General features: G+C 46.7%; 1 protein-coding gene across 3 annotated transcripts in view; it reads right to left on the bottom strand.

Moving 5' to 3' along the window:
• DNAH9 (dynein axonemal heavy chain 9) overlaps positions 1–19,902 on the bottom strand; it is a 285,514-nt gene that overhangs the window by 194,563 nt on the left and 71,049 nt on the right. For all 3 annotated transcript variants that reach the window (XM_027974876.2, XM_060394831.1, XM_042255676.2), the window contains exons 18-24: positions 19,434–19,656; positions 18,449–18,615; positions 7,939–8,809; positions 4,271–4,401; positions 3,812–3,938; positions 1,912–2,064; positions 182–307 (exon numbers count right to left, since the gene is read on the bottom strand). In XM_027974876.2, coding sequence (XP_027830677.2) covers positions 182–307; positions 1,912–2,064; positions 3,812–3,938; positions 4,271–4,401; positions 7,939–8,809; positions 18,449–18,615; positions 19,434–19,656 — 1,798 coding nt within the window. The remainder of the gene's footprint in view (positions 1–181; positions 308–1,911; positions 2,065–3,811; positions 3,939–4,270; positions 4,402–7,938; positions 8,810–18,448; positions 18,616–19,433; positions 19,657–19,902) is intronic.

The following is a 19,902-nucleotide window of genomic DNA, read 5'->3' as shown; positions in this document are numbered from 1 at the left end:
AACCCTTAATGCCCCAAGGCAACTGCTGAATTGCATCGTGGCTAACAATTCCCTGGTCCCTCCTGCTGACCCCTTCCCGACCAGCCTCTCCTGACCCTGAAGCATGGGTGAGCCTGGCAGCCCCAGGAGGCTGACAGAGGCCATGGAGGAGGAGAGCGGGTGAGGATGGATCAGAGGATACCTGAGCTGGGTAGTCAAAGAGCCACTGTTCCCTGGGCTTTTCTTCATAGGCAGTTATACCTTCTGTCATTTCATGCCTCACCGTGGCCTTCATGTGAGCCAGCACGTGGTTCAGCCATATTTCTACCTGGAAGAAGAACTTGGGGTTAGACTCGGGGTTCCTAAGAAGATGTGCTCAGTGATACACGTTTTCTTCCACTCAGATGGAGGCAGTGAGGAAGATGAGCCCAGGCAAGATGTGCAACACAAAATGGTTGCCAGAAGGCACAGGGAAACCATTCATTTATGCAACGCAGGGCAATGGTAGTTGAGACCGAGGCTCAATTAACAATGGGGGTGGCGGCGGGGTGTGTGCCCACTGGAACCCACAGAGCAGAGGAGCAGGTTTAGGGAAGACAAGACTGCTGACCAGAGATCAGGGGGAAATCTTCATCTGGATTGTGCTTGCATGCTCAGTCGTGTCTGACTACGACCCCGAAGACTGCAGCCCACCAGGCTCCTCTGTCCATGGGATTTCCCAAGCAAGGAAACTGGAGTGGGTTGCCATTTCCTACTACAAGGGATCTTCCTGACCCAGGGGTGTAAATAAGTCAGTGGATTCTCATGACCTTGTCCACGGTGCATATGCATTATATTTTTCAACTAAATGTTTTCTGAGTCTACAGAAAGCACACCCAAGGTTTGACTCAAACTCCAATGTCCCTTTCATAAAACTGAGAATGTCTATTTTCAGATGCTAGAGTTGCTTTCCAAGATGCATTTGGATGAAGGTGGAACTCTGAAGAAGATCTTTTCTCCAGGCTTTACTCTGGACTGGATTAGCACCCCAGGGACCATGTTTCTTTGGATATTTAGGATAACAGGGGCTTCCCAGGTGGCACTAATGGTAAAGAATACACCTGCCAATGCAGGAGACTCAAAAGACTTGAGTTGGAACCCTGTGTCAGGAAGATCCCCTGGAGTAGGAAATGGCAACCCACTCCAGTATTCTTACCTGGGAATCCCATGGACAGAGAAGCCTGGCGGGCTGCAGTCCTTGGGGTTGCAAAGAGTGGGACATGACTGAGAACAGCACAGAGAAAATGGAAGGGAAAGAAAGAGAAGAGAAACAAGAAGCAAAGGAGAAAAATGCAGTAGGATAATGAACAAAGACAGGCTTGTCTACTTTAGTGAAGATGGTGAAAGAAAGGCTGGAGGGTTAAGGAGAGAAGGGTGTCATGTTTTGGGTTTCTTGAACTATGCTGGAGAGATGTGGAGTTGGTAGCTTCTGGAGCAGGGTGGTGGTGGGCTCTCCACGGGGTAGGGCTGTAGGAGGTATACGTGTACAGAGAAGTGAATGCTCAGGTTTATGGTTGATCTCAAAGGTCATTTTCTCCCGGGGAAGGTGTCAGTGACCCAGATTCCCCAGTGGGGTGCTCCAGGGCTTGTCATGTTAAAGTCTCCTGGTGTTGCTAATCATTTCCAAACCATTTTCTTGTTGACTCAGGGAGTTGTTTACGTGCATTTTATTGCTCTCTGCACAGGACTTTGAGTGAGGAAGATATATAGGTATTGACATGTGTCCGTCCCAGGGAGAGGAAAGTGGGTGCTGGAAGCTGCTCCGATGTCGGTTCAAGTCAGAGGACTGGGCAGTCCCCGGGCACAGACAGCAGTTCTGGTTCAAGGTCACAAAGGCCGTTCTGAAGGCTGACGCTTGACTGCAGACACTTGAGAGAGCGAGGCATGTGTTACCTGCCCACTGCAGTCACAGGGCTCGCTGAAGGCCACATATTCCCCTTCCTTGCTGTACATGCCAAGGCTGGTCTTGGTTGGCTTCTCACTGGCGTCTAGCTGGAACTGCATCTTGGCCATATTGTCAAAGAGTTTGCAAAGGTGGCGTTGAACCTATAAGTGGAGAGCATGTCCAGGAAGTCACTTATGATTATTGCTTAGAAGCTACTTATTATTGTCGTATTGCTTAAAGGGCTACCCTGTGACAAGCATTAAAATGTTGGGTACCAAACGTTTAGAAGGAAGCTAGGGAATGATGAAGATGTGAAGATGGGATTTAGTAGGACTGGATAAAAGGGAATATAGATCTAGTGGGCAACATGCGTTAACTACAAACCAATGAAGCCACAAAGGTTTGATTAATTTCTACCTAGTCTACTACGGATGGGAATAGACTGGAGCAATAACTAATTCATAAGCCCCCTCTTCCTAAGAAAACACTACTGTGCCGCAGGAGGGTAGGCACAGGAGAGTCTACAGGTGAATGCTGCCGCTGCTGCTGCCGCTGCTGCTGCTGCTGCTAACATGCCTAAATCTGGAGGATCAGTGGCGACCATGGCCTGTGGAAGAAGTCGCTCAGATGTAGGAACCACTTTGAGGCAGGAGACCAGCCTCTGGAGGGTCCAGAGCAAGGGCCAGCAAACTCACACCAGGCGAAAGCCTGGCTATGCCAGAGCTTCTCCCAAGCATGGCATCTCATGATACGGAGGCAGTGACGCCTTGGGCAGTAATCCTAGGAGGATGCCAGAGAGAACCCCACTGTGGTCCTGAGGTGAGAAGAACAGCAGGTGAAGAAGAAATGACAAACAGGAAGCTGCCCCGGGGAAGAGTTTTTTTTTTGAAATACAGGGGCCTCCTGAGAACTGTGAGTTTTAACCCTTACATTTATGGCAATGAGCTCTCTCGTGTATGAGATGCTGGGAGAAATTCTAAGAGTACTGAATTAAACTGAAGGTGCTGGAGGAGATCCCACCGAGGGACTTGGAACAAATGATCGAGATAGACTTTTCTTTATACAAGAACAAATAGTGAATTAAAGCAACAAACACAATTAACACAAGACCCATGAAATTATCCCACAACTTAAAAGAAGGAGGAAGCCAGACTCAAGAAATAGAGTAAAAGCATATATATATACATATGAAGCTTAATACAGGAAACAGAAGTAGTGATGAAAAAACATCACCTTGTTTTGCTTTCAATTAAATGAAAGAAACATGAACTCTATAAAATTGAGGTAGAAGATAAGAAGAATTGGTAGAGGTAGAAAAATAAAGAAAACAAATGGTGCAGTGTAGTTTTTAACAGTGTTAGCAACACAAAAGGACCAAATAAACACACACAACTTAAATATGGTGGATAAATCTGAGGGACATGGAAGAATGCCAAGAAAGAGGACTAAGAGAGAAAAAAGTGTATAAATATGTACAAAAATGTATGAATAGATGAAGATAATAATCTCAACCTATGGAAATATGATGAATCAGAGGGAAAACATTATCCACATAACCGGAATAGAAATACCATGTAGAGATTTCTCAGGCGGCCCAGTGGTTAAGACTTTGCCTTCCAATGCAGGCGGTGTGGGTTCAGCCCCTGGTCAGGGAGCTGAGATCCCACATGCCTCATGGCCAAGAAACCAAAATGTAAAACAGAAGCGATATCATAACAAATTCAGTAAAGACTTTAAAAATGGTCCATATAAAAAAAGCAGGCAGCCAGAGATGAGGTTAGGGACTGTGCTGATGGCAACATAGATCAAATAGATACATTGCTTACTGGGGCATAATGGGGAACTTGAAACTCTCCTGCTGGAGCATCTCAATCCTTCTGACTTTCTACAAGCACTTTTCCCGCTTACCTGTTGAGGGGCTGTGCCGTTGGAAAGAATGTCTAGAAGATCAGAAGAGGAGAGGAAGTAAAACCTGGGGAAGGCAAGCCTTTTGGTGTCCAGGTACTCCGCCAGGGCCTTCTCACACAGGCACAGCCTGAGGGCACAGAGAATTTCCTTGTTAGGTTTGCCAGGATCCAGAGGCATGTGGACGCTACCTAAATGCAAATGAGTGTGACTTGTGGATTACCCTCAGGAGTGACGTATACATGGAACATCTGTGGGCATGTGCATACACACCTACTAGTACATTTCAATCAGAATAAACACCTCTAACAATATCCCATATTACCCAAGCACACAGGCAAATCAAGGTACACGACCAGGCACATGTGCTTACTCTCTCACTCGGGCAGTTAACTAAGGTGAAGGACCTGAGAGACAAAGACAGCCTCTCTATTACAAAGGCAGCTGCACACCAACCGTCACCTGCTCTGAAGATCTTCCAGCTTTTCGTAAAGACCTGGCTTGTTGGTGGCTTCCACTACATTTGGAGTTTTCCGAGCATCATAAGCTAACGCTTTAAAGTCTATGTCGATGCCTTCAAATCTTTTAGAATCCTGCAAAGTAAAGTGTGGAAAAAATTAACCCCCACTCCTTTCAACTCCAAGAAGCTACCCTCATGTACCAACCCTGGTTTTGAAAACTGCTTCTAGGTTGTATGACAGAGATTAGGCTCAAAGGAGGAAATACTTTTAGCTTGAATCAGTGGTTCTCATACATTTTGGTCTTAAAATCCCTTTATGTTTGTAAAACTTACTGGGGAGTGCAAAGAGCTTTTGTTTATTAGGTAATACTATTACATCTATCAATGCATATTCTACAATAGAAGCTTAAGTTGAGAAACATTAAAAAATATTTGTCAATTCATTTAAAATTACAGTAATAAGCACATTATGTTAATATAACACATATTTTAATTCAAAATAAGTATATTTGCCAAAACAATATAACTTAGAGGAAAAAGTGGCATCACTGCACTTTTTTTTTTTTTTTGCCAATTCTCTTTAATGTCTGACTTAGAAGACGGCCAGATTCTCTTCCCTGCTTCTGCTTCCAGTGTGTTGTGATATCACACCATGTAGCCTCTGGAAAATTCCACTGTGTGCTAATAGAAGAATGAGTGAAAACAGCAAATGCCATTTTAGTAGTATTATTAAGATAGTTTTGACCTTGAGGATCCCCTGGATAGGTCTCAGGGACCCCTTGCCAGAGGTCATCAGACCACACTTTGAGATCTGTTGGCATAAACTATATAATTCCTAAGTCAGGCAGATGGTGGATACTATGTGCTTTCTGGGCCCAAGCAAAAGTTTCTATAACCAAAGTAAGCATTTTGGCAGCAAAGGTGCTATTATGATGTCAAAGTGAAAGTGAAAGTGTCAGCTGCTCAGTCATGTCCAAATCTCTGTGACCCCAAGGACTGTGGCCTGCCAGGTTTCTATGTCCAAGGCATCCTCCAGGCAAGAATACTGGCGTGGGTAGCCATTCCCTTCTCCAAGGGAGCTTCTTGACTCAGGGATCAAACACGTCTCCTGCATTGGCAGGTGGACACTTTACCATCTGAGTCACTGGGGAAGCATGTGATGTCAAAAGTAATTAAATATTATCACTTTACCCAAATACACACACTCTCACAGTGTTGTGGAAATGACTGGGACAATACTAATGCAAAGCACCTCAGCCCAACACCTGGTACCTGGTGAGAGCTTGTGTGGTTATGATTTCATAACAACAATCGTAATAGTATGTGCTGAACATTCAGCTTTAATGAACTTCTGGATATAGGGACTGGGCTTAGTCCCAATTTACAGATGAGAAAACCAGAGCACTGAGAGTTCAAGTAACTTCCCTAAGGTCCTTGAGAGGGTGGACTCAAGGCTGGGCTGCTGGCCCCAGTCTGCTGGGACCTCTGTGATCCATGCCTCTCTCCTATCAAGACTTAAATTACGATTCCTTAAATGAGGTATCTTTCACCAGTTAAAAATGAAATATTATTAAGATTATAGAATCGTCAGAAGATTTTCCTGGTGGTGCAGTGGGATAGAAGTCTGCCTCCCAATGCAGGGGACACGGGTTCCAACCCTGGTCCCGGAAGATTCCACGTGCCTCGGGGCAGCCAAGCCTGCGAGCCGCAACTACTGAAGCCCAAATGTCTAGAGCCCACACTGTGCAACCGGCAAAGCCACCACAATGAGGAACCTGTGCACAGCAACTAGAGGAAGCTCAAGCCAAGCAGTGAAGACGCGGCACAGCCAAAAATAAGACAGGTCAATAGGAAGGAAGGGTCAGGAATGAGGGACTTCCCAGGCGACTCCGTGGTAAAGAATCCATCTGCCAACACAATCGACGTAAGAGACACAGCTTCAATCCCTGGTTCAAGAATATTCCCTGGAGTAGGAAATGGCAATCCACTCCAGTATTCTTGCCTGGAGAACCCCATGGACAAAGCAACCTGGCAGGCTACAGTCCATAGGGTCACAAACAGTCAGAACATTACTGAGGGACTGAGCACGCACACACATCAGAAATATCTGACATAAATGTTTGAAATGAGAAGAACTGACTGGAAAATTGTAATTACCCTGAGAGCAATTGTGAAAAAACATGTATATATGTGAACAAAAGGTGGAAAATATTCATAGTGAATGAAAATATTTACTAGTTAGGGTGTAACATGATGACTGATTTGTTGTATTTCAGAGTCGTCTTTGTTATCATATTGTCACTACAAAGAAGACAAACGTATTTACACATTTTACACATAAACCTGAGAAGTTAATGATATGAATTATTTATTATTTTGTATTGTAAATTCTCAAATGCCTCTTTTAAAATGCCTGCAAAAGTTTCCACCTACATTCTCCCCCACTTCTCATCAAACTTGCCCTTCTTCAATCATCAGCATTGGAGATGAATAAAATCTGGCTTATTTGATTTTGTTTCACGACAGTAGTTTAGTGGAATTATTTTGTTATTTTTCACTGCAGATGTACAAACTTTAATCTGCATCATTATACTAAATGTGTTTTTGTGGGATGAGCTGGAAAAATATGATTTGATAGAATGTGCTTTAACTCTGAAACAAGGTCTGGACAACATGTGACATTCTGGAATCAAACTAATTTGCAAGCAAAGAACTCACTGTGCTGAGGGATATGGAAGTGTTATTCGCTTAGTCATGTCCGACTCTTTGAGACCCCATGGACTGTAGCCCATCAGGCTCCTCTGTCCATGGAATTTTCCAGGCCAGAATACTGGAGTGGGATATGGAATAAGTCTGCAAAAATCTTTTTTTTTTAATGAATTAGAGTCCACTGAGAGAGGGGGTACATTAATGGCACATTAATTAGGATAGTGAGAAGGGGCAAACAAATTAGACAGGTAGTAATGAGAAGAATGCATGTCTTAGAGAAATTCCTCATTTAGTGCTCAGCTGAAGACCAGTGTTTGAGCCTGCTGGCACAGGCTGGAGGTTTACAGAATAGCTCATTGCAGAGAAGGAACTCAGCTTGCCTGGAAATGATGCTGGCTTCCCAGTCGGTACCCACACTGTGATTAGTGTAGAGCAACACAAGAGCAGCTCCTATTTCTGACCTCCTTTCTCCGGTACACTTCTTTTGTTTTTTAAACCAGGTTCTCCTTTCTTCTTCCTACCCATCTAAGAACAAACTGTTTGTTGTTGTTTAGTTGAGTCCCACTCTGAGACCCCATGGACTGTAGCCCACCAGTCTCCTCTGTCCATGGGATTTCCCAGGCAAGAACACTGGAGTGGGTTGCCATTTCCTCCTCCAGGGGATCTTCCCAACCCAGGGATTGAACCCAGGTCTCCTGGGACTGCTGCTTTGGCTGGTGGATTCTCTACCACTGAGCCACCAGGGAAGCCCAAGAACAAGCTGACTGGCAGGCATTTTACCTTCTCTCTTTTCCTATGCCTGGCTTTTGGTGTTTTGGAAGGTCTATGATTGTTGGAGATGCCCCTGGGTGAAGCCAAGGCAGGGAGGCAGAGAAGGAATGGTGCAGAGGATGCAGGGGCTGGGGGATTGTCCCTTGACTGGGAGTTGGGAACAGAGGGAGCAGGTTTCTGTAGCAGGTACCTGGGGCAGCTGAGCCCGGATATCTTCAGATCCAATGAATATGCTTTCTAGGTGAGACCATGTGCGCTGCACGTCATACCAGATGGAGATGACAGCGTCGGCGGTGGACAGCTTCTTCTGCCAGCCTGACACGTCCTCCAGGAAGAAGGCAATGTGCTTGGACACCATCAGGTTCTGAAGCTGGACCTGGTTATCCTCCAGAACCTCGATGAGGTCCTCGTCGGACTGCAGCAGGGGCACACAGGTCCGTGGGTGGGGCTCGTACTGGAATTCCATGCCAGCCCAGGTGGTCTGCAGCTCCTTCAGCACCTTCTCCATGCCCAGCTCTTTCACGGCTCTGTCCACAATGCCCCGGACCTCATCCTCAAAGTGGTGCAGCTGCAGTTGCAGGAGGTGGGCCAGGGTGGTGCCCTCATCCATGGTGAAGGTCACGCCCGTGGCCTGCATCAGCTGCCTCCAGTGCCGCTCCCGGATGGCCGGGTTCTGCAGCTCGGCCACAGCCCTCAGGGAGGTCAGAGTGTCCAGCACAGTGCTCTCCAGGCCTGTGAAGGCCTCCCAGGCCCTGACCTCCTTGTCAAGGTTCCGGATGTTCCTGGCAAACTTTTTGCACTCCAAGTCCATGGCCTCCACGTCGATATCCTTCCACCTGGTGGTCTCCCAGGCATGGATGCTGGAAGTCACCATCTCAATCGTGTCCCAGAGCTCCTTCAGCTGGCACACCTCCTTCCTGCACTGGCGCAGCTGCTTATAGTCAGGGATGGTGACTTCAAACAAGCTGGCGGACGCGGAAATGGAGGCCATGGTGGACTCCATCTGCTGGGTCTCCAGGTGCCAGGCATCCAGTGTCTGATGAGGGTCAATGCTATCAAACCTGCAAGACAAGACATGATGTTTCCCCTTTATCCGTGGAAAACTCAGGGACCATCTCCTAGAATCACCAGAGCCATGGTAGCTTGAACCTTTAAATCCTTAAGTGTTTTAGCAAAGAGCAGGGACTTTCAGCAAAGCTTGCGAAGGAAAGATCATCAGGGTAGGTCAGAGTGGGATGAGCATAACCGGCAGGAGGAAGGACGGCTCAAGAGGAACGTCCTGTCTGGGTGTGTTCTACATCCATCTGTGCTCAGTCATGTCCGAGTCCTTGCAATGCTTTGGACTGTAGCCCATCAGGCTCCTCTGTCCATGGGATTTTTCAGGCAAGAATACTACAGTGGGTTGCCCTTTCCTACTCCAGAGAATAAGGGACTGAACCCACATCTCCTGTGTCTCCTGCATTGCAGGCGGATCCTTTACCCACTGAACCATCAGAGAAGCCCTCTACATCCGAGACACAGATAAAATACTAATAAAAATACTCCTCACCTCCCCAGGTCCAGTGGGGGAATAACCCTTTGTTTGAGCCCCCTTTAGACTCTGTTTCACTTGTTGGTGTCCAGCCCACTTGACACAAAAGAGCATTGTCCTGTTACTGCAGAGGCTGTGAAGGCAGAGGTCACACCAGGAGGTGTCTGTTTTACACACAGTAATGTATGTATTTCAATGCTACTCCCTCAATCCATCCCGCCCTCTCCTTCCCTGACTGTGTCCATCAATCTATTCTCTATGTCTGAGTCTCTATTCCTGCCTTGCAAATAGGTTCATCAGTACCATTTTCCTAGATTCCATATATACGCGTTAATATACAACATTTTTGTTTTTCTCTTTCTGACTTATTCCACTTTATAACAGACTCTAGGTTCACTGACCTCACCAGAACTGACTCAAATGCATTCCTTTTTATGGCTGAGTAATAGAACTCCAGTACTTTGGCCACCTCATGGGAAGAGTTGACTCATTAGAAAAGACTCTGAGGCTGGGAAGGATTGGGGGCAGGAGGAGAAGGGGATGACAGAGAATGAGATGGCTGGATGGCATCACTGACTCGATGGACATGAGTCTGAGTGAACTCCGGCAGTTGGTGATGGACAGAGAGGCCTGGCGTGCTGCGATGCATGGGGTCGCAAAGAGTCGGACATGACTGAGCGACTGAACTGAACTGAACTGAACTGAATATTCCATTGGGGCTTCCCTGGGGGCTCAGGTGGTAAAGAATCTGCCTGCAAAGCAGGAGACACAAGAGGCGTGGGTTTGATCCCTGGGTCAGGAAGATCCCCTGGGGAAGGGAACAGCTACCCACTCCAGTATTCTTGCCTGGAGAATTCCATGGATAGAAGAGCCTGGCAGGCTACAGTCCATGGGTTCACAAAGAGTCGGACACAACTGAGCGACTAACACTTATATGTACCATAGCTTCTTTACCATCCATCTGTTGATGGACATCTAGGTTGCTTCCATGTCCTGGCTATTGTAAATAGCAGGTAACAGCAATTTTCAGATTCCCCGGGCTGGCTTCCTTCTCTGTGGTGAGGTTCAGCTAACGGCCTGCACCACCTTCAGGAAGCAGTGCCTCTGGGTGGAGAACCACTGACTCCTGTAAACACTACATCCAACTTCACAGTTCAAGCTCATCTTTCCTCCTCTTCTCCTCCCCATGCTCAGGACTCCCACTGCTGCTCGTGGTCCTCACCCCATGAACCCCCTTTATGTTCTGCCCCCTTCAACCCACACTCCTGGCAGAACCTCTTCTCTGATGTAAGAACTGCTCATTCACAGGTTCCCATCTGGGTCAGGAGCACCCAGAACAACCTTCAAGGAGCCTCTGGTTTTCCTTCCCCAGCCTCCCTGTATCCCTTCTTCCCATCCCCAGTCTCAGGTCTTCCTATTTCTGTGTGCTTGAGGGGTAGCTAGATATTGGGGATGCATATGTGCATGCTAAGTCACTTCAGTTGTGCCTTCCTCCACGCAACCTCATGGACTGTAGCCAGCCAGGCTTCTCAGTCCATGGGATTCTCCAGGCAAGAATACTGGAGTGGGTTGCCATGCCCTCCTCCAGGGGATCTTCCCAACCAAGGGATCGAAACTGCATCTCTTATGTCACCTGCATTGGCAGGCAGGTTCTTTACTACTAGTGCTACCTGAGAAGCCCCAGATATTGGGGATACCATGACTTAAGTGTGAACACCACCTTTCCCTAAAATTAGAATAAGGAATCGTGGAGTCCAATATAAAGAAGTTGAGAGGGAAAAGGAATGACTAGAGAATTGGCCATTTCTTGCAATCGTGTGTGTGTTGTTTGGGAAGATAATGACATGCAAGAAACTTTCCTCGAACTGCCTCTTCTCTCAACTGTCCCTGGAAATATCTGACTTGACGGATGGAAAGTAATCATAATTAAAGTCACTTACCTGAACTGCTCACCACTTAAGCCTAATTGCCATGCAACACAATAACAGTTATGCATACCATTAAATTAGTGTCAGATTAACTTTGATGCTTGCTATGTTTGATTCCCGCTTGTTCCATCTAAATAGTTTTGGCTGGCATGCTTTGGTGGTGGATTTTCATCTTGAGACTGAATACCATCATGTATCTTCACTGTTGTCCAGCCAGCGAGGGCTTCAGAAGGGCCTGGAGTTCTCAGAGTTGAAGAGGGCCCTCTGTCTGTATAGACAAGGAGCTTTCTCCTCTATGAGAGCAGTGGAGAAAGAATTAGAAGGAAAGGAAGGTAACATCCTCACGGCAAGTGAGCCATCAGGAAAGATCACCCAGCATGAAGGTTCCTTCTGCACATTCTTTTGAAGACTGATTGTTGGAACATGTTGGTTCTACCTTTTATCTTGACTAGAGTGAATGTGGAAAGTGAACTTGGCTTCATGGTGTTAGTATATATCAGGCAGATTCTAAAAGCCCACATTCTGTTTAATTTATTAACAGAGTATAGTTCAGAAATAGTGGTAAGACAGGAGTTATCAGAGTGCTGGGGGGTAGGCACAGAAGATAATAAATGATCTTCCTAACGTTTCTTTCCACAGTGCCTACAAACATCCTTGAATCAATATTGGATCCTCAAATATTTGTAAGAGGTGATCATTTGTCAACCCTATTCCAAACTTCATTTGCCCTGTGGCATAATTTTTGTTTATGGTTTGAATCTGCTGACATTCATTCCCTATAGCTGAGCTCATATAAAAGTTAATTTGACCTAAGTAGGGAAAGGAACCTCCAGACAGGGGAGCAAATAGCCCACTTCCATTTCAAAGCTCTGGCGCAAACTGTCAGGATATTCACAGACCTGATTAATGCACCTAATAAACTTGAAGCAGTTCTCCAAAGCCTGGGGGAACAATACAATGTGAGAACAAGAAAGTAATAGGAGGGAAAAGGGTGTAGTTAGTCTTTGAAATTGAAATAATAATGCACAAGTATTTTAATCTAAAAGAGAAATGCCTAGAAAGTCTGGAAGGGCAAAGCTATAATTAAGAGAAATGGAAATAGGGTGCTCATGTGTGTGATCTTGTAAGAAAGGATTTGGGCCTGCCCTAGATGTGGGCACAGACAGAAAGAGGAATAAGTGACTTACATGATTTCTTGGGACGTGAGAAGCTGGTAAACATCAACCTCGGCCCCATAACTGCACATATAAGGAGCAGTGACACACCTGTGCTTGAAACCCTAAGGGTATTGTAACTCAGCCTGTTCCTTCTGACCTAGTGACCTTTCCCATCCCATGGGCCCATCTAAGGAGCAGCAAAACATACGCCCTTCCACTTACTGGTCCAGACAGAAGACAGAGAATTACGCTTGGATCTGTCCCTGGTGGATCAGATGGTAAAAGAATCTGTCTGCAATGCAAGAGACCCAGGTTTGATCCCTGCATTGGGAAGAACCCCTGGAGAAGGGAATGGCTACCCACTCCAGTATTCTTGCCTGGAGAATCCCATAGACAGAAGAGTCTGATGGGTCACAGTCCATGAGGTTGCAAAGAGTCGGACATGACTGCGTGACGATTCTTCCAGCTCCCATAATTCACTCAATCCTCCTGATTCTCCCTCCTGAGTGTCCCTCACATCCATCCTCCTCTTTCCATGCTCACCGCAATGGCTTCAGTTCAGGCCTCCTGCTTCTCACACTTCTTACCTGCTGTTGCAATCACTCTGCCCCTCATCGCCATGGAGCCCCTGCCTTGAGTCTACCTTGATCCACTTGGTTCTCTGCAGTCACAAGAGTAGTGTCTACATGATGCTGTTCTCAGGCTGGGACTCCGCAGTGCTCACTCAGGGTCTAAGCCTGGTCATCTGGACCTCTCCCTCCCCACCTCCCGCATTCCGCATCCCACTCACACCATGTGCAGTCCTCCAGCTGTGAGTTATGTTTTCATCCCCCCGTCTCTCTTCATGTTCTGCTTCCCTTGCCTGGAATACCATCGCTTTCCACTTCTCTTTTTCCAAATGGCTAATTTTCTTTTGCCCATTGGCTGAAGCACCAGCTTCTGTGGGGTTTGTGAACTGCCCCCCAGTGGGCATCAAAGTTGGTCCCATGTTTGTTTATTAATTTCTTTTTGTCTGCACCTCCAGGCATGTGGGATCCCAGGTCCACATCCATGGATGGAACCTGCATGCCCTGCCTTGGAAGCACGGAGTCTTATGCACTGGACCACCAGGAAAGTCCACAGTTACTCATTTTTGAAACTGACCCTGAGTCTGTCAGTCCTTGAGATCAGGGAATCCATATTATCTGAATATCCTAGTACATGCTATTTTTTGCTGACTTCATGCTGAGAACATACTTCTGCTCTATGGAAGCCTGAACCATGTGAGTGAGTCAAATCAACTGCAAGAACAGGGTCAAATTGAACTAATGATGTGTCTGAGGATACTGATACATCCCTGAGAGACTGTTACTAACACTGCCCTTTCCTTCAGCTTTTGAAGGGACAGGAGACCCTTCATGAGCAAGATGAAGGCACAGCTGCTGCACTGTCTGGAAAGCTTTGATTTGCTGCTTGTCATGCAGGATAGCACCCAATGGGAGAGTGTCTTCAAGACAGTCCTTCCCACCATTCATAGAATCTGGGGGCTGGCCAGTTAGAAACACTGATGGTCTCCAACGAACTGGACCTCAGAGGGACCAAATGCTTTTACCAAGAAACCCCCGGATTATCCTGGTCTTGATATGGGTAAGCCGACTAGATGACATAGTACCATTCCTTAAAGCCAGGAAGCCTAAACAAGAGAGCTGCCAGAAGCCTGGAGCATCCCTGTCACTCAACCACGGAGAATGAGTCTCCAATTTCAAGAGTTGTGAGAAGTGCTTGAATCTGGCTACAATGATCTAGCTGATTACTGAGAGAGCTCAGCTAGGAATATGCTGACATAGCTTCAAGTTAAGAATAGAAGGAGGAAGAAAAACTCAAACACGTAGAAAGAACTTCACCCCTAGGGACCTGACTTCATGCTGTACCCATGAGACTTTAAGGGCCAAACAAGACCCACACTTTCCTTTTCTTCCCAAAGACAAGATCAACGTGAGCTTCCCCTGTAATCTAATCAGTAAGAGAGACCTGCCTTCAGCAAGGCGTATTTTAGAATTTTGTGAGTGATCTGAAGGCAAAGGAACCAGAACTCATTTGCCACACACGACGTCTAAAACACGTTAAACACACACATTTGTGCACATGAAACTTAAGAAGTAAACCCATGTGCTGACAGCCACAAAGACTGCCCTCAGTAATAAGTCCATGATTCTGCTCTAGTCTTGATAGTCTTCTTGACAAGAAGAGGAATACATCAAGATTGCAGTCATGTTTGACTTTCTGCACTGCTGTGAGCAGTTCTTTTCAAAGAAGTCTCTTGCAAAGATTCATCTGCATGTTAAATTAACAGATGTGAATTTGGTATACAAGCAGCTTATGCAGCTCAATACCAGGAAAACAAACGACCATAATTCAAAAAGACACATGTATCCCAATATTCATAGCAGTACCATTTACAATAGCCAGGACATGGCAGCAACCTAGATGTCCGTCGGCAGATGAATGGATAAAGATATACACAGATATATAATGGAATATTACTGAGCCATAAAAAGGAATGTATTTGAATCAATTCTAGTGAGATGGATAAACCTAGAGTCTGTTATACAGAGTGACAGAAGTCAGAAAGAGAAAAACAAATTTTGTACATTAACACATATATGTGGAATCTAGGAAAATGGTACTCATGAGCCTATTTGCAGGGCAGGAGTAGAGATGCAGACATACAGAACAGACTCTGGACACAGCAGGGGAAGGAGCAGGTGGGATGACCTGAGAGAATGGCACTGATGTACATACGTCACCAGGTATAATATAGAGAGCCAGGGGGAAGCTGCTGTGCAGCACAGGGGGCTCAACTCAGTGCTCCATGACAACCTAGAGGGTAGGATGCGGCAGGGGTGGGGACGATTCGGGAGGAAGGGGCCCTATGTGCACTGACTCACGCTGCTGTATGGCAGAAGCCAACACAATCTTGTAACACAGTTGTCCTCCAATTCAAAAAAAAAAAAAATGTGAATTTGGAAGACTCAGTTAAGGGTAGTAATATCCTCATAGCCAGCATATAGATACAGATGCAAAGAGAGAAAAACCAAAGCAGCTATCACATTAAAAAAACAAAAAAACAAAAAAACAAGAGCTGATCAATACACAGGTGTGATGTAACTAGGAAGGGGAAATCAAAGTTTCTGACAGACACACAGAAACACAGTGGCAAAAAGAGCGCTGCTCTGTGCAGGCAGCTTCGGGAGCCTGTCTGGAAAGAGATCTCACCACACATATTTGGAATTCCTCTTTTGAAATTTTTCAGCAAAGAGACAGATGATGCAAAGATATCAGTGTCATCACCTTCATGGCTGCTGCCCTAGTGTGGATACTGTCAGCACTGCCCAGAAATGCCCAGCTTCATTGCCTGCCTGCCTTACCAGCTCTGATCCTGTGCTCAACTGCACATCCAAAGGAGAGTCAGAGGGATGTGCTTCAGACTTGGAAGGAATAGTCCCCAAAGGAGTTCCACAAATGTTTTAGCACAATAGATGCTTCTTTGGAACAAGGGTATAGCTCCCAAGGTGCTTATTCTAAAAGCAGGGGTCCCCAACATCCGGACTGGGGACTAGTACCTCTTATCAGATCACTGATGGCATTAGATTGGAAATAAAGTAACAAATGTAATGTGCTTGAATCATCCCGAGACCATTCTCCCCACCTCCGGTCTGCGGAAAAACTGTTTTCCAAGAAATCGGTCCCCGGTGCCAAAAAGGTTGTGGACTGCTGTAAATCTAAAGGAATGCAGAGTCATTTGGAATTATACGCCCTGGTGTGATTGCTTAAAAGGGGCCCAGTTTCTTCCCTTAGGGTGGCTGTCTCTAACTTGGCTGCACATCAGAGTCACCTAGGGAGCATTCAAAACTACTGATGCCGGGTGTAATCCCCAGTGTCTGATTTAGTTGGTCTGCAGGAGAGGCTGGACAGTGGAAGTTTTAAAATCTCCCAGGTGGTTTTAACACTTTAGAGTGCTATGTTGTACATTTATCCTAAATACAGTTTATACATTCTTCCTTTTGTCTTCTTTTTTAAAAATAAATCTGTATGAGACTTTCCAAGTTCTGTACTTCTTCTTTTATTTTTTTTTTTTGAATTTTTAAAAATTTTTTGGCCATGAGGCATGCGGGATCTTAGTCCCCTGACCAGGGATCAAACCCATGCGCCCTACACTGGGAGCATGGAGTCTTAACCACTGGACCGCCAGAGAAGTCCCCTTCCCTGTCTCCTGACACACTCATCTCGTTCTGTCCAGCCCCAGGTATGATGCTTTGGAGACCAGCTGCTTCATATATGTTTGATAATGAGTAATGAGAAGAGCTAGGCCCTTACTGCGGAGAAGGCAATGGCACCCCACTCCAGTACTCTTGCCTGGAAAATCCCATGGACAGAGGAGCCTGGTAGGCTGCAGTCCACAGGGTTGCTAAGAGTAGGACACGACTGAGCGACTTCACTTTCACTTTTCACTTTCATGCATTGGAGAGGGAAATGGCAACCCACTCCAGTGTTCTTGCCTGGAGAATCCCAGGGACGGGGGAGCCTGGTGGGCTGCCGTCTATGGGGTCGCACAGAGTCGGACACGACTGAAGCGACTTAGCAGCAGCAGCAGCAAGCCCTTACTGTGTGCCAGGTGGGGTGACCGAGGGTCTCAGTCTGCCTGACACAGAGGGGCTTCCCTGGATGTGTGACTTTTGGTGCCAAAACCAAAACAGGGCCAGGTAAACCAAGATGGCTAGTTACCAGGGTGCTGGGTCCTGCGCTAAAAGCTTGTGAAGATGTGTTACTTAATCCTATCAACAGCCTCCCGAGGTGGATACTATTAATACCCCCACCGTACAGATGAGGACGCACGGCCCGGAGTGACAGCCCTGGAGTAAGCGACTGCCCTGACTCAGCAAGCGAGTAGCGGGCTTGCTAAGAGGGCTTGCTAGACCCAGGGTCTGTGTCATTCATTGGGTCTTCATCATTATGTCGCCTTAACTCCTGATAAAGGTGTGGGATTTTCTTTCCTTGCTTCACTGGTCACTTTAGCATGTGTCACCTAAGGTCAGACTTCTGTAAGTAACCTGAAAATAAGAAGCTTCCTGGCTCCTTACACAGGGCATGTTTCAGTCTGGAGACTTCCAGGCATGTCTACACAAAACTACAGAGAGGAGATCCAGCAGGAAGCCCAGCTGGGGAAACAGAAAGCAAACCTGGAGTTGGACTGAGGGGAGAGGGTCCGCTTCAGCTGGCCTGTCAGTAGACACAGGGCCACCAGAACTGGCCCCTGGCTGGAGTGTCTGACGCTGAGCAGCAGACCAGGAGCAGACCCCGCAGGCTTCCCTACAACGGGAGGGAGCCCCTGGAAAAAGGGCTGTGTGTGTGCACGCGGGCCCACGTGAATGGTCTTGTGTTATCCACCCCACCCCTTGTTTATGTAAAGATCCCTGACCACAAGCAGGGGGCATCTGAGCACTAACTGCTAAGCAGAGAAAGGACACCTTAAAGCAAATCTGTCACCTTGAAGCCTGCTGTTAGGCTACTGAAATGCCTTCCAAAATAATTTTTAAATTCTTTTTTTTTTTTTTTTTTTTGCCGCACCGTGCAGCATGTGGGATCTTAATTCCCTGACCACGGAGTGAACCCACCCCTCTTCCATTGAAAGTGTGGAGTCTTAACCACTAGACCACCACATAAGTTCCCCCAAATTATTTTCAAATTCCCTCAGTCACTTTTTTAAAACCAAAAGAATAGGAGTCTGGGAGAAATTAGAATACTAACAGTTTAGTAAAAGATGAGTAATTTTACCACACACAATCCCTTTATAGACCTGGAGACATAGAAGCTTCTAGATATGTTTTTAAAGTATTTGTACAGCCTTTATTCATCCCACACAGGCCACAACAGGACTCTGATGAACATGAGCATCGGGTCTAACCAGCGGACATAAACGGGAGGGAAGAAGAGTACTGGTCTTCTGTTAAGAAAATATACAGCCTCCATGGGGAGGTCACCCGTGACTTAAGATGCCGCTGTGTTTCCAGGACAGGAGGCCATGCTGGCGACCTGGGTCCATACCTGAAGGGCGCTTCTCTGCGGAATCGCTCCCAGAAGGACTGCTGCTCTGCTTCGAAGGCCGCGCACCGCTGGCGCAGGAGGGCCACTTCACTTGCCTGCAGGGGGGCCACCTGCTGCCTCACGGTGACCGCCGTCTTTTTAATGTTGTTCCACTTCTCAGGCAGCTCCTGCCAAGGAGTCCCGGCGTCAGACCCCAGTCTGCTCCTCCCGACCCCGGACCCGAGGCTGGACACGCTCAGACCTCCTGGTCTCTGGCCCACAAACGTGACAGCGCTGTTTGCCGTCGTCTACAACGGCCCCCTTCCCCGGCTGCCCGCTCTCCCGACGGCCACCTGCTTCTGACCCAGCACAATCCTCCTTGCTCTCAGCTTCTCCTCAGTAAACTTTGTTGTCGTTGTTTAGTTGCCGAGTCATGTCCGCCTCTTTGCGAGCCCATGGACTGCAGCCCACCAGGCTCCTCTTTCCATGGGCTTTCCCAGGCAAGAATACTGGAGGGGGAGGGAGTTGCCATGTCCTCCTCCAGGGGATCTTCCCGACCCAGGGAGTGAACCTGCATCCCCTGCACTGCAGGCAGGTCCTTTACTCCTGAGTCACCCAGGACGCCCCAGGAAGCCTTACCCTCTTCTGTATTTTCCAACAGTGCCTGGTTATTTTCTCGTATGCCCCCCATTTCCTCTTAGATCATTATAACATTCCTCAAACCTCCTTTTTTTCCCCTCTCTGAATCAAAATGTGGCTCATCCCCAACACTGGAAAAAGACCACACACACTTCATCCACATCAGTTGTCCCGTATTTCTCCATATTTACTGAGTGTTACAAAAGTGGTGCACATTATACACACGCAACACATTTACTTCCAAAACACGGATCCTGCATTATCATGAGCCCTGTTTTTCATTGACTTCACCGTGTTCATCTCACTTTGAAATCCCCAAACTGTCCCCCTATTTCCTTTATTAGGAAAACATAAACTTTGCACTGACCTCTAGCTGCTCAAACACTGTTTCCGGCAATTCTTGTCCATAGGTCTTCAGTAATTCAATCGTTTGCTTTAAAGGCTCAAACATCTCATCGGTGCTGCTCTGTCGTTCTTTAAGAGCCATTAGGTGCCCCATAATCTCAACCAGTCCTTGGAAATCTCCTTTTTCGACTTTCTTGAGCAAGCCATTCTCGCTTTTTTTAACAAATGCTTCCAGGTCGGCCAGGCTATGGAGAACAAACAGAATGTGAGCAGCCATTCCCCTTCCACTCCTCAAAAGAATTTATTTCCCCAACACAATAGCCATTATTATGGAAAACTCTCCATAGCCTGATGGTGAGATACAACCTTCTTCAGTTGTGTCAAGGTCACAAAGGACAAAGACTGAGCCTTCCCTGATGGAGGAGACACAGGAGACAAGGAGAATTATTGGGACAACTGGTGAAATGTGGATAACTCTGCAAGCTAGTTAC

Source organism: Ovis aries, chromosome 11 (assembly GCF_016772045.2).
Source record: "Ovis aries strain OAR_USU_Benz2616 breed Rambouillet chromosome 11, ARS-UI_Ramb_v3.0, whole genome shotgun sequence".
NCBI lineage: Eukaryota > Metazoa > Chordata > Mammalia > Artiodactyla > Bovidae > Ovis > Ovis aries.
This window is presented reverse-complemented; position numbering and strand designations above follow the sequence as displayed.